Source organism: Periplaneta americana, chromosome 17, assembly GCF_040183065.1.
Source record: "Periplaneta americana isolate PAMFEO1 chromosome 17, P.americana_PAMFEO1_priV1, whole genome shotgun sequence".
Taxonomy (NCBI): Eukaryota; Metazoa; Arthropoda; class Insecta; order Blattodea; family Blattidae; genus Periplaneta; species Periplaneta americana.
In genome coordinates, this window is record NC_091133.1 from 50724768 (window position 1) to 50736904 (window position 12137).

General features: G+C 35.5%; 1 protein-coding gene across 1 annotated transcript in view; it reads left to right on the top strand.

Annotated features, from left to right (window-relative positions):
- Positions 1 to 8151, top strand: part of LOC138692739 (uncharacterized) — a 55520-nt gene extending 47369 nt beyond the window's left edge. Inside the window, exons 16-17 of the mRNA XM_069815932.1 lie at positions 3896 to 4013; positions 5695 to 8151. Of these exons, the coding sequence (XP_069672033.1) occupies positions 3896 to 4013; positions 5695 to 6018 (442 nt within the window). The 3' untranslated portion in view covers positions 6019 to 8151. The remainder of the gene's footprint in view (positions 1 to 3895; positions 4014 to 5694) is intronic.
- Positions 8152 to 12137: the final 3986 nt, after the last annotated feature.

Sequence of the window (12137 nt, forward strand, 5' to 3'; positions counted from 1 at the left end):
TAAAAAATGCTGCGGCTGCAGCCCTGAGAACCCTGTTCACACGTCGCTACTTTTAAGCTGTGCGCAGCATGAAACAGTAGCGGACAGCAGGTTTGGCATCCGCTACTTTTCTAGTTGCACCGTTGTTCACACGTCGCAATACGAGAGTTGCGCAGTTTTTTGTACTGCAACGCTACAAAAGTAGCGACGTGTGACCGTACCTTAAGACTATGCTTGATGCATGACAGCAGTAAACAGATGTAGGTAATGCTACCTTCTGCATCAAGTCGCGGGCTAGATCGGGGCTTAACCTTCGTACTTTAAATATGACAGTACTGAGACAATCGCCGTACTTAAATACAAAACGTTAATTTCTGAAGTATTTTGTGAAAAATGTAACCGCAAATAGCAATCTCTAGAAAAAGTACTCATAGTCAATTCAGTGATAAAATCTTAAAGTATAACATTTAAAAATATCTTCAAATATCTAACAACCGTTTATGTACTCTTATCTTTTATAGGCTGTCAAAGAATAAATCATGCGTAATTTCCGCCTGATGCCGCGTTGTTCCTTGAGTTACACTAAATGATTGAGAATTTTCGAGTAAGTAAGATTAAACTGAAATGAACTATAAAATTATTTATTTAGAAAAAGTCAATATAAAGCTCTATTAGACTGCGCAGTTCTTCGTAATGTCCATGTATTTAATTTGATATTCCCAAAACATTCATAAGTATGAAATATAAATTGAGGGGCTTAGAACAAAAAGCAGGTAAGTGACATTATTAAAAAATGAGGTAAGTGCGTGTTGTGATAGTCCAAAAAGATGTTTCTTTGGGATAAAATCAGGTAAGTGATCACACTGTGCAGTGCTGCTATATGGGCATCATTTCACCAAACTAGTGTATAATATTTCATTGCATGTAGAACTTTAACCGTAATTTCCTCAAAACTAGGTTTGCGTCACTTACCTGCTTTTTGTTCTAAGCCCCTCAGTTGTGCTATTCATTTTACTACTTATAGGATATATATCAAGTAAGATGCACTGAGTGCAGAAAATTAAAAGTTATACAAACATGTGTAGCAAGTGTTTTCCAGGGATGGATTGCACGTACTCTGATTTTTTGGTTATGTAGGGAAGTCCTACTTGAACACTTGGGGTAAATGTGATAACTAAAGCTGGGACATCTAGGACGTTTGTCGTTAAGTTACATGCTCCCAAACTATAGCATAGCAAGTAGAGAGAGCAGGAGAGGTCAGTGTACAGCAGCGTTGTCAGACACAGCCTAAACGGAGCGGAGCGCTCCACTATAACTCGTTGCGAGCTCCGGTGCTTCCACAGACATAAGAAAGTTCACGCTCCGACTCGACGTCTCTAGCACCACAACCGGTTTCGGAGCTTACAACTCTGACACTACTGGTGTACAGACTCTGTGCACTGTTCTACAGAGTAAACAACAGAGAATACGGTGTATACTCTCATGAAAAATAAACTGGAGCACAGGTCACGTCGCCGTTACTGGATTGTGGAGTCTGTTGCAATAAACACTACCTACGTTTTGATTACGTCTACAACCCTTTTATAATGTGTAGCAAAATAGACTGCATTATCCAGCCATGTCCACCATCTCGTTACAACGGGTTAGTGCGGTAGAGGGACTCCAGGAGCCATTTATCTGAATTTCGTAATCCGACTTGGTGTCTTAAAAATATTTCTTTGACATTCGATATGAAACTGTTCACATCACTGTAGCAGGAGCGAACTTCTTCGGCTATTCGATGTAGCCCATGGGCTAGGATAACTTCCGGCTAAAGTAGCTGAAGTTCCATGTTAGCATCCGTGATGAAAATAACTACATTATCATTTTTTTATTTCGTCTGCCATAAGATGGTCATAGGCGTTTGAAAAACTTAGATTATATTTAAATGAGCCACTTTATCAAGAATTTCAGGGGTTAATAGAAAAAGTTTCATTGGGTTTGTCTAGTGAAAGAATGCCCGTAGGCTAACGACGTTGCAACAAATCTTTCAGCGGCGTCTGTGCTTTCATCGATGGAAATACATATTTTACTGTCTCCTATACTTTGTCGTATGCGAGATATAACATCATAATAGCATTTCGGTATATAGGCTAGTATTTCCGTGAAGTTGATTGATTGGGGAGTTCCCTTTCCACGTATTTTCGCATAAGGCTTTTAAAGTGTGTATTATCAATGTTTTTTATTGGTATATGGACACATACCATCATTTTACATAAATCGTGAAAAAACTCTTATTGTGTGGTACACATTGAATTGTAACTGACATGCGATTCTTGTCCTCCTTCCCCAGTTGAAACTGTCATCTGTGCTTTATGTTTTTCGTATTACATTGTTGTGTTACGAATTTACGTTTCGTACCTTTAATTTCTCTGCTACATATATTTCATATGATTTTTACCCAACTTACTGCGAAATTTTATGAGCCTAATTCCTCCATCACCTTGTTTACTATTGATATGTTTGATGATTCGGCCATTATACGTTACGTAAGATTGGTAATGTAGATAATTCTGGAGGTCTGTCCACTATACAACATAAATGTGTAGGCCTACTGTTGCCGGAGTCGCATGCCTGTACGCAACCACTCCCCCACCCCTTCATACTATTTACCTTCGACAGACATCGCAGTACAGTTAACTTGATATCGTCCTGAAGTCCTACATGTCTCGGCTTTAGTGATATCATTTAGCGTGACAGTTAATTTAAATATCCAAATAATACAATTTATTATGCTTTTAATTTTCCATTGTTATATTTTTTTATAAATTCGATTGTCCTTCTGTTCATATTGTTTCATTCTTTACAATAAACTTCATTTCCTACGTGCTACTTCAAAATTGACCTGCTGCTATTCTTATTGTTGAGCCGAGAATCTTGTTTGTTATTAATGTTGCTAACTCGTTAAATATATTTATAATCTTTTTCATTTCTACAGTATGAAAGTGAACTTTTCAAAACAAGAACGTTTGTTTCAACTTACATCACTGCTTAAGGGAACATACATCCCACTATTAAATCCCTTGAAAAGAATGAAAATGTATTTTTAAATGCTGTGGTTCCATTTTAAAAAAATATGTGCTCAAAATGTCTGGAAATAATTTACCTCTCAATCATCTCAATGAAGATACGTAGATTAAAATTGGTCATCATACTATTTCTCAGAAAAAGGTTAAAATTGTGAATGTATTTGTTTATTATGTAAATTATACTTCCGAAAATGGTAGGAAATATGAGACTACAAACAGCGTTTTAAACAATAAATCTTGCGGAATATGTATGATAAGCACTTTCTTGTGTTAAATATTAACATACCTTGTTAACATGTTTCGACCTATTTTCGGTCATCTTCGGAACTGGTCGTTGTTGGTCTTGGCACCTCTTGTTTCCTGTGTGGGTGCGTTCGTAGTGTAGAGTCAACCCACACAGGGAACAAGAGGCGCCAAGACCAACAACGACCAGTTCCGAAGATGACCGAAAATAGGTCGAAACATGTTAACAAGATAAGTTAATATTTAACACAAGAAAGTACTTATCATACATATTCCGAAGTGATACAGTGTTAAAAATTGTGTAATCAAGATGTATAATAAATATTGTCTCCTGCATTTATCAAGCAAAAACTCTGGTTCATTTTATGTCATATAAAAGCGTCTAAAAATATAGCACTTTTTAAAATATGGAATTTCAAGCTGCATATAATTTTAACATTGTCTCCTTAGACGTTAAGTATACAATTATTGGATTATATTTACATAATTTAAGATTGTGTGTCTCATATCTCACACACACACTAATTTATCTTGCATCTTTTCAGTACCTACTGAAAGATTAACCGAGAAAATGAGTAACATGCATTTTGTGCATCTTATTGCAGACTTCCTTACGTAGAGGCGGTGCTAACAGAACTGCTACGTGTGTGTTCCATAGCACCCATGACACCACCGCACTCCGTGGATAGAGACACCTACATTAATGGTCACTTCATCCCAAAGGTAAAAAAAAAAAAAAAAAGATTTCAGCACAATAATTTTACTTGGGAGAGTTAACCATGAAGTACAGATGAGGAGGCGAAACCTGGCATGTGAACTGTGCGAGAAGGGAAAGAATGAGCTACCGGTATCAGAAAGAGTGTTTGTTCCATGATGGTTAAAGATCGGTTCACATCTGCAGACACTGAACGTGCAGACACGTAGCGTAACAGAACAATGACAGACAGGCAGTGTGGCAGATATAATATTTAGTATATTCCAGGTCAGCTTACTTAATACCCTAAGGGTGAAACCTAACAATTTTTCCCCTATTACTACATATGCTAGGGATTATAGTGATTTTCTAGCTCTCAGGTTGAATTTTCTTTTACAAACTTCGTTTCGAATTTCGGGTACTGACAAATACTACAACTGGCAGTTATTTTCTAACTGTTATGTTGGCAGCAATAACTTCGCTTTGCAGTAAAGTAAACTGATGAAAATGCAAGTACCTACGCTTGTAAATTAATAATTAATTAGTAATACCGGTATTAATATTAATATCAATATGCAATTCAGTTCTGTTTCATTGTGATTACAATTCAACTCTATAATCAGGTAGGTGCAATTAAATAAAAAATAGCTTATAGATCTACTTCGTATGAAACATGCACGTAAAAATTTTATCATTTTAATGAAATTCTTTCGTGTTTAGATTTTTATTAAAATGTCCAAGAGAGGAAATAGCATCGTAGCGACTTCTTCAAGAAAGAAAGTGCTTGTAAGTTTTTAAGTAAGCTATACATTTTAAAGTGTGTTCTGTTTTCGGAATTTGTACTAATCATTTCACGTGATCAAACTACATTTTTAGGTTAGGTCTCGTGAATCGTAAACTGTTTAGTTAAAGCAATGAATTTCGTCTTGCCACACAAAATAAATTTTAATATTAGATCATACTAATCTTAATTACCAACATAATATGCGAGAAGTCCAGGAGGAAAATATACTATTTCACAATTTATTGAACCATTTAGAAAACACCTCGCAACATAAAGACGAGATGTGATAAATAAGTAAGACATTGTTATTGTTAATACCATATTATTATTATTATTATTATTATTATTATTATTATTATTATTATTATTATTATTATTACTTGTATTACTTTCAGTACGTAGCATTGTGATTTTTCCCTCTTTGGTGATAACTGGTATCAGTTGGCAACACTGAAGAGACGGCCAAAAAGGAACTTTTAGGAACTACACTTACGTGATCCTCACTATATATTTCCATGGAGTACTCAAATCGATTTGAATACTGATAATACGCCTTCCGCTGAGAACTAGTCTCCTCATCACAGGGCTCCAGGTGAAAACTGCCGACCATTTCGTTCACGTTAAAATTTAATTCTAGAAATAGCACAATTGATCCTTATTGGTTTATTGGTGGCCTTACTGCACGTGAATTTTCTCACTATTCACTTTTATTCAACCACTATAGATCCGATTACGCTATTACTTTCTTTCGAAGTCACTTCTGTAATGACTACAGTAGTACAGTCTACTGTACTTCAAATTCATCCCTTTTGAGTAGACCGCTTATCCAGGCGAAAGCAGAAGAACGGTAACTATTGTCCTATAGCAGTTGCTGTTTTCCACTTTGAATTTCAACCCATACGTCACAATGTTCATTATTTCAACAGGGCTCCATGGTGCTGGTGAACCTGTACAGTCTCTTCCAAGACAAGGAGCACTGGGGCGACCCCGAGGTGTTCAGACCGGAACGCTTCCTGGATGCGGACGGAAAGTTCGTCAAGGATGAATGGATGATCCCGTTCGGCATGGGCAAGCGGGTGTGCTTGGGCGAGGTGCTAGCCAGGAGTGTTGTCTTCCTGTTCTTCACTTCAGTCGTGCAAGAGTTCTTGCTGAGCGTACCTGAGGGCGACCCCGAACCCTCAACCATTCCCCTCTCGGGGTTCACCATTGCCCCTGCCCCATTTAGGGTTAAGATTACTAAAAGAGCCTGAACAAATGCATATTATAATACAGTAAAAAAATAACGCAATGAACTTTTTATTCTTTCCCTTCTTCTTTTTCCCCAGTTACTTCGATGTCGCCATCACCTCTGTAAATTCCTATTGTCCCCATTACGAAACAGTAAATCTTCAATTTATTTGTCAAGTGCATTTGTATCTGCTTCTCAGGGTCATAAATTAAAATAAGCCTACAGAATCCAATAAAGAAAAAGGTCTCCTACTTTTGTTGCAGGGTGAACATTGAGTGTACTCACTAAGTGAACTAGTCCTAGCAAGTAGTTTTGTGCTAACGCGGGGGTCCTACTTTCACATAGGAGCATGGTCATCACCTGGTTCACAGTATTTACACAATTAAACACACTGCACTGATCTTAGAGACTTATCAAGTCTTCTCATACTCAGTTGTAATCCTGGCCAATCGTGTCCACCGTTTGCCAGCTGTTTTGACGAAAAAAGTATACAAACACGAATTGTAGGTCGTCCCACGTTCCTCTTACCTGTCCTAGGATCCCACATCGTTGCTTTAATCAGGCAGTCTTAATACATGGCTTCCTACTTCCATTTCAGGCGGTCGAAAAGTTGTATAGCGTTGTCTCTTGTGCCGATCTCTTCCGGACCTCATATTCAGACAAAAACAGCGCACAGTTGAAAGATTGACAAAATAATAGACAAACACTATCACAATAATTGGTCACTTTCCATTTTCATTTCTCTATTCTTATTAGCTACATTTTTCTAATTTTATATGAATTTTTCCATACATTTTCACCGCAATAAGTAATGTAACCCTTTATAGTAACATTATCTTTAATATTAAAACTAAGAACTGTTAGCTGAAACACTAACACCTAATATTTGTCCACTGAGAATATAAAAAAAGACTATACTAATCCACGAGATGAGGAAAATGTAGGTATGAGAAAACAGAAGTCTGTGAATAATAATAATAATAATAATAATAATAATAATAATAATAATAATAATAATAATAATAATAATAATAATAATAAAAAATTCTACAAAGAACCTACCATCACAGGTTATAGTATTTTCTCACTTGAACTCAAAGATAAAAGGACTACAGGATCTAAGCTTTTGGTATTTAGACTCTAGATCCGAAGTAAGCCATAAACAATGTACGAGCTACTTCTTTAATCCCTCAATGACGATAGTTAGATCGTCCTCGTTGATGTTATGGGTACCATATTTGCCAATGAATCCAACATTTTTGGGTCTAAAGTCGGCCGAGAATGATATATAATTTTAAGAGCCATAAAATTCTTAGCATGAAATTGTTCGGAAAAGAAGTAAAGCAGGGAGGTTCGTATCGTAGATTAACTGCACGCGAAAGAAAATTGTCCCAGAATGAGAAGGCTCCAGGGAAAGTTCACCACGCCAAATTTGAAGGTAGTGCAATGTTCCAGGATGAGAGCACTAAGAGGATATGGGTTTCGCCCCCCTACACCTCTGATCTGTACTTGTATAAGATAGTAGTCCTTAATGGGACGAGCACTCTTGTTAAGATATCAATAACTCATACTTATAGGGTCAAAGAGTAAAGTTGTTCTGTTTTGTATTTCACGGGTTGGTAAAAGTATCTTGCTAGGTATTCACTGCAGTTTGTGTTTTATATGAAATCAATACTAATTGACCTTGTGTATAATTTAAATATGGAGTAATTGTGTAATTTTGTGCGCGGCGTTCCTCCGCATTACTTAATATTTTATTTCAATGTCTTCAGAAGTGGTGCCGGGAAATTATACTAGATAGATTCTGTACCAAAACTGTACAAATGAGAAACCAGAATGGCTTTGAAAGCTATAGAATTTGAATGAAAGTGTTATGATGTTAAAAAAATGAACAGTTTTGATTATCTATGATTTTTTTTCTTTTTGATTCTTTTCACTTGTCTATTACAGGGTCAGAGACTCTTGATACAGTTAGACATGTCACGTGAACTCAGAAAAGTGGCTTTAAAGTAAATTTATATCGGTAATGAAATATAATTATTTTATAATATGATATTTTTATGTATGTATTTCTCTGTCTACATTATGCACATTTTGTATTAATTAAAAGAGGATAGCGAATTGTAAAAAAAAAAAAAAATGTTTCTTTATCTTTTCTACATTACATTATTAACTTAGGTCTACCTCATAAGCAGAATTGGAGCCTACTTCAAAGGTAGATATACATTTTTTTTTTTTTTTGGTTTGTCCTTACAATGAACTTAAAAGCACTTGATTGAAAGTTGTACAAAATCAGAATTTCGTGCCTGATGACCCTATGGTCTATGGTTACAATGTTTATTTTCTCATTATATGAAGTATAAAGAATAAATTATTGTGATGCTGCGAAAAATATTTCAAGAAATATGTTTGCAGCTTTCCTGAAAAAAAAAAAAAAAACAAAATTCTGGCGTGGTTTATATTTTTTTGCCTACTAAACTATTTGAAAATAAAATATAACGTTTTCCTACGTAAAAATATGGAACAATATAACAGTAGAATCCATATTGGAACAAAGTTTTTAACTAAAGGAAATTAATTATGATGTACAAAATTATTATTCTTTGTAATTTTTACTTTTAGTTTATACTCGCAGAGACAATATTTTTGCTTAAATAATTGTAAACCTCTTTATTCGTTGATGAATTTCCAAAGAAAGAATCTGAGTTACAAAAATCTACCTGAATGACAGTAGGGCCTACTCGTCAATACGAAATGAGGAAATACCGGTATGCTTAGAATTTCATCATAAGCGACTAATATCTACTGACATATTGCTTTTGTATACCAATTTTGGTAAATACAAAATTATTGTATTATAAATGATTAAAATACACGAACATCTGTTTTTGGGAATTTGTGCAAAATTAATTCCATACATCTATTGCAACAGTAAATTTTAAATGAAGTGAAATGCAGTATCCTGCTTTCGGGAGTATTAACAATGCCAGTTGTGTGCACTCCAGAAAACCGAAATGTACCTTATTTGAATGCATACTAAATGATTCGTTTATATGGTAATTCAAGACATTATGCTATAAACAGAAATATAATTCACAAAATGTTAAGAAACGTGTATTTTTGCGAAACGCTTCAGGGACACATATATTTTGCCTTCCGAAATTAGCATTAGCACATTGACAAATAGGATACAGCGGCCGATGAAGACCAAGTCATCAGTGGAGGGATCAAGACAATCTTTTTTAAATTACCTTTAGACACCACATTGTCTAAAACAAGGAAGTTGATGATGCTGATGAAGACGACGATGATGATAATGATAATGATGACGACTTGTACATTTTGTGCCAAAGTTTCAAGTTTTATAGCTATTATTTTTGTGATATTTCCGATTTTACTTATTAAACTCGACATGAGAGAAAAATAATTATCAAAATTAACTTTTTTTGGTATTACACAGTGTCCTGAAACTTGACACTTCCAACGTTTTGGAACTACAGTTCTTACAGGGTCCATCATCAGGGCAGATAGGTAAGACCGGGGGGGGGAGAGAGACGCCTACTTTATTGAGTTCGTTACACTAGGCTAATCCGGACGACTAAGCAAAGGTTTTAATTGGCTATTGTTTATAAAGGAAAATAATTGCTGGAGTTAAATGAGACGCTCGGAAATGATCATACTACACGTGTATGTGAAACAGAGCTATAAGTAACTAGTTATGGATTAATAAAACTAACTTTAGCATAGAAAAGAAAGAATCTGAGATTGTTATAAAAAGGAGTAGTTAATATGACCTGTGTAGTATTACACTGTGCAATAGGTAGCCAAGAGTATATCCAAATCAATATGGCGTGTCACAGCGTGTGTTATTAGCAGGTTACAAGATCTCTATGAGTTCTGACTTGTGTTATGTAGAAGCACAGATTGTTACGTATGTTGTATGTCGATGAGTTCATTGTGATCCAATTCAGCCATAGAAAAGACGCACCAGGAGACAAATGCCGCCACCAATATCTACTACACTGCAATTGTTTCTTTCGGAATTTGGAAACGATTATTTTTGTGTGTGTAACATATTCTTAGAATGTATATTTCTTGTCATTTAATAGTAGATATTTCAATAAATAAATGTAAATTATTGTTTGTATATATGTGCAAAACTTCTGTTGTATTTTTATTATCAGATTATTAATTTTGAAATTCAATTGTAATCATTGGCGTTCTTCCGTTCAGTAGCGACTCTTGGTAGAAGCTAACTGCAATGTTGAATACAGAGAAGTAGTAGGCCTATGTCTCAACGGTCGTCGTTTCATTCGAGAGAAATTTCATTTACGATTTCAAGACTTGAACATATGGAGTCAGATTTTAATATTTTCATAGCATAGTGTTGAGAAAAGTCGTTCTCTTTTCGGACTTTTTGTATTATCAGCTACATTTCTGCAGTCACATTTTCTTTATAATGTTAACCTGTGTATAAATGTTCAAAGAGATTCTACTTGATGTTGTGAAAGGCTCACTTATAAAGTTTTGGTTCTCTATCATAAGAGCCCGAATTCTCACCTTTCCTCCGTACTTCTGTTCGTTCATCATCTGATCTTTGTCCCCTTAGAAGTAACCACTCCAACCTGTAGATCACATTTCCGTCTTCGACGTTGTCCTTATTCAATTGGATTATACACATTACATAATGATGGTTATGAAGAGTAGTGGATAAATGGTACTATACTGACAGGAGAATGAAGTATCCCGTATAAACCTGCGCCGAAACCGTCTCTGTTCACAATAAATTCCATTTACAGTCCCTCGGATTGTCACCCGCAACTCCGACGCTGAGAGACAACGCAATGTATTCTTGTCGTTCGAAGAACGGTATGCCGCTTCGAAATCGAAACAACGATTTCTTCAGATCTCAACTGCAGTTACAGATCTCGGATTTTATCTCTGTCTCTGTGCAACGTCACATTTGAGGTGTGGAAGTGAGGGAATGGGAGAAAAATTGTAAGTCGGCTTAGAGTGTAAACCTGCTAATCGCCAAAAAGAAAATTTTACAAGGGAAGCAAAAAACTAAGTATACATTAATCCAAAGTACAGGTGGCATTTGTACTTTTACTTTAGATTTGGTCGTAAAGTTTCAGAGATTTTTGCTTCCCTTTTAAAAATTTCTTTTTGGCGGTTAGCAGGTTTACACTCTAAGCCGACGTAATGCTTTTCAATACGCTGACGCCCACGCTGTAAGATGAGCCTCTTGAAATTTAACGGTCACTGACCGGTAGAGATATAATCCGAGATCTGTAGTTCTCGGTTACTTTCGCACTCAGCAAGAATAAAATTGTCAAGAAGCAATACTTGATGCAGTGTAACAATATTAGGACACTGATGCAACAAAGAGAACTCAGGTGATCATAACAAAATGAGATATACGAAATACCTTGATAAAATTCTAAGATAAACTATAGTGGCAAAACACAACATATACCTACCAACTAACACTAGGTAATGTGTAAATTAAAACACAACTAATAAAATACTGCAAAAATAACAGTCAGGAACTTTTATTACTTGTGGGATCTTTCGCACTGACTTGCGACTTCGTCTTCCTTTGTTGTATACTCAAGATCACTATCTCTCACCGACTTTCGTGACACATCTTTCCACTTTTAATATTAATTTGTCTGGATCCTTTTTTTATTTTTATTTATTTTTATTTAGCTGGTCAATATCTACCGTATAAATCATCACTGTCTTTCAGTCGTCAATTTTACGTAATACATCAACCGAAACCTGATGCACAGAGTTCAAATACCCAGTATTCGTAAAGTGAACAAACTCCCGTGCAATAACTCCCGATATGATGTAAACAACTGGATTTGCTAGAAGTGACTAGTAACATAGACCGTTGTTTCAATCAAGAAATTCATGGTTGTAACTCATGTAGAAGCGCCTCTGATACAGATATTGAAAAAAAACAATTTTTGTGACAGCTGTGTAAGACTATTCAAAGCATTATTCCATTAAAAGTTCGATTTTGAAAAATTGTAACATAGACCGTTATTCGACCCAACACTTCTATTATGTTTTAACATCAATTTTCTTTGAACTCCGCTTACGTTTCGAAAGTTTTAAAGTTGGACGAAGACGAGG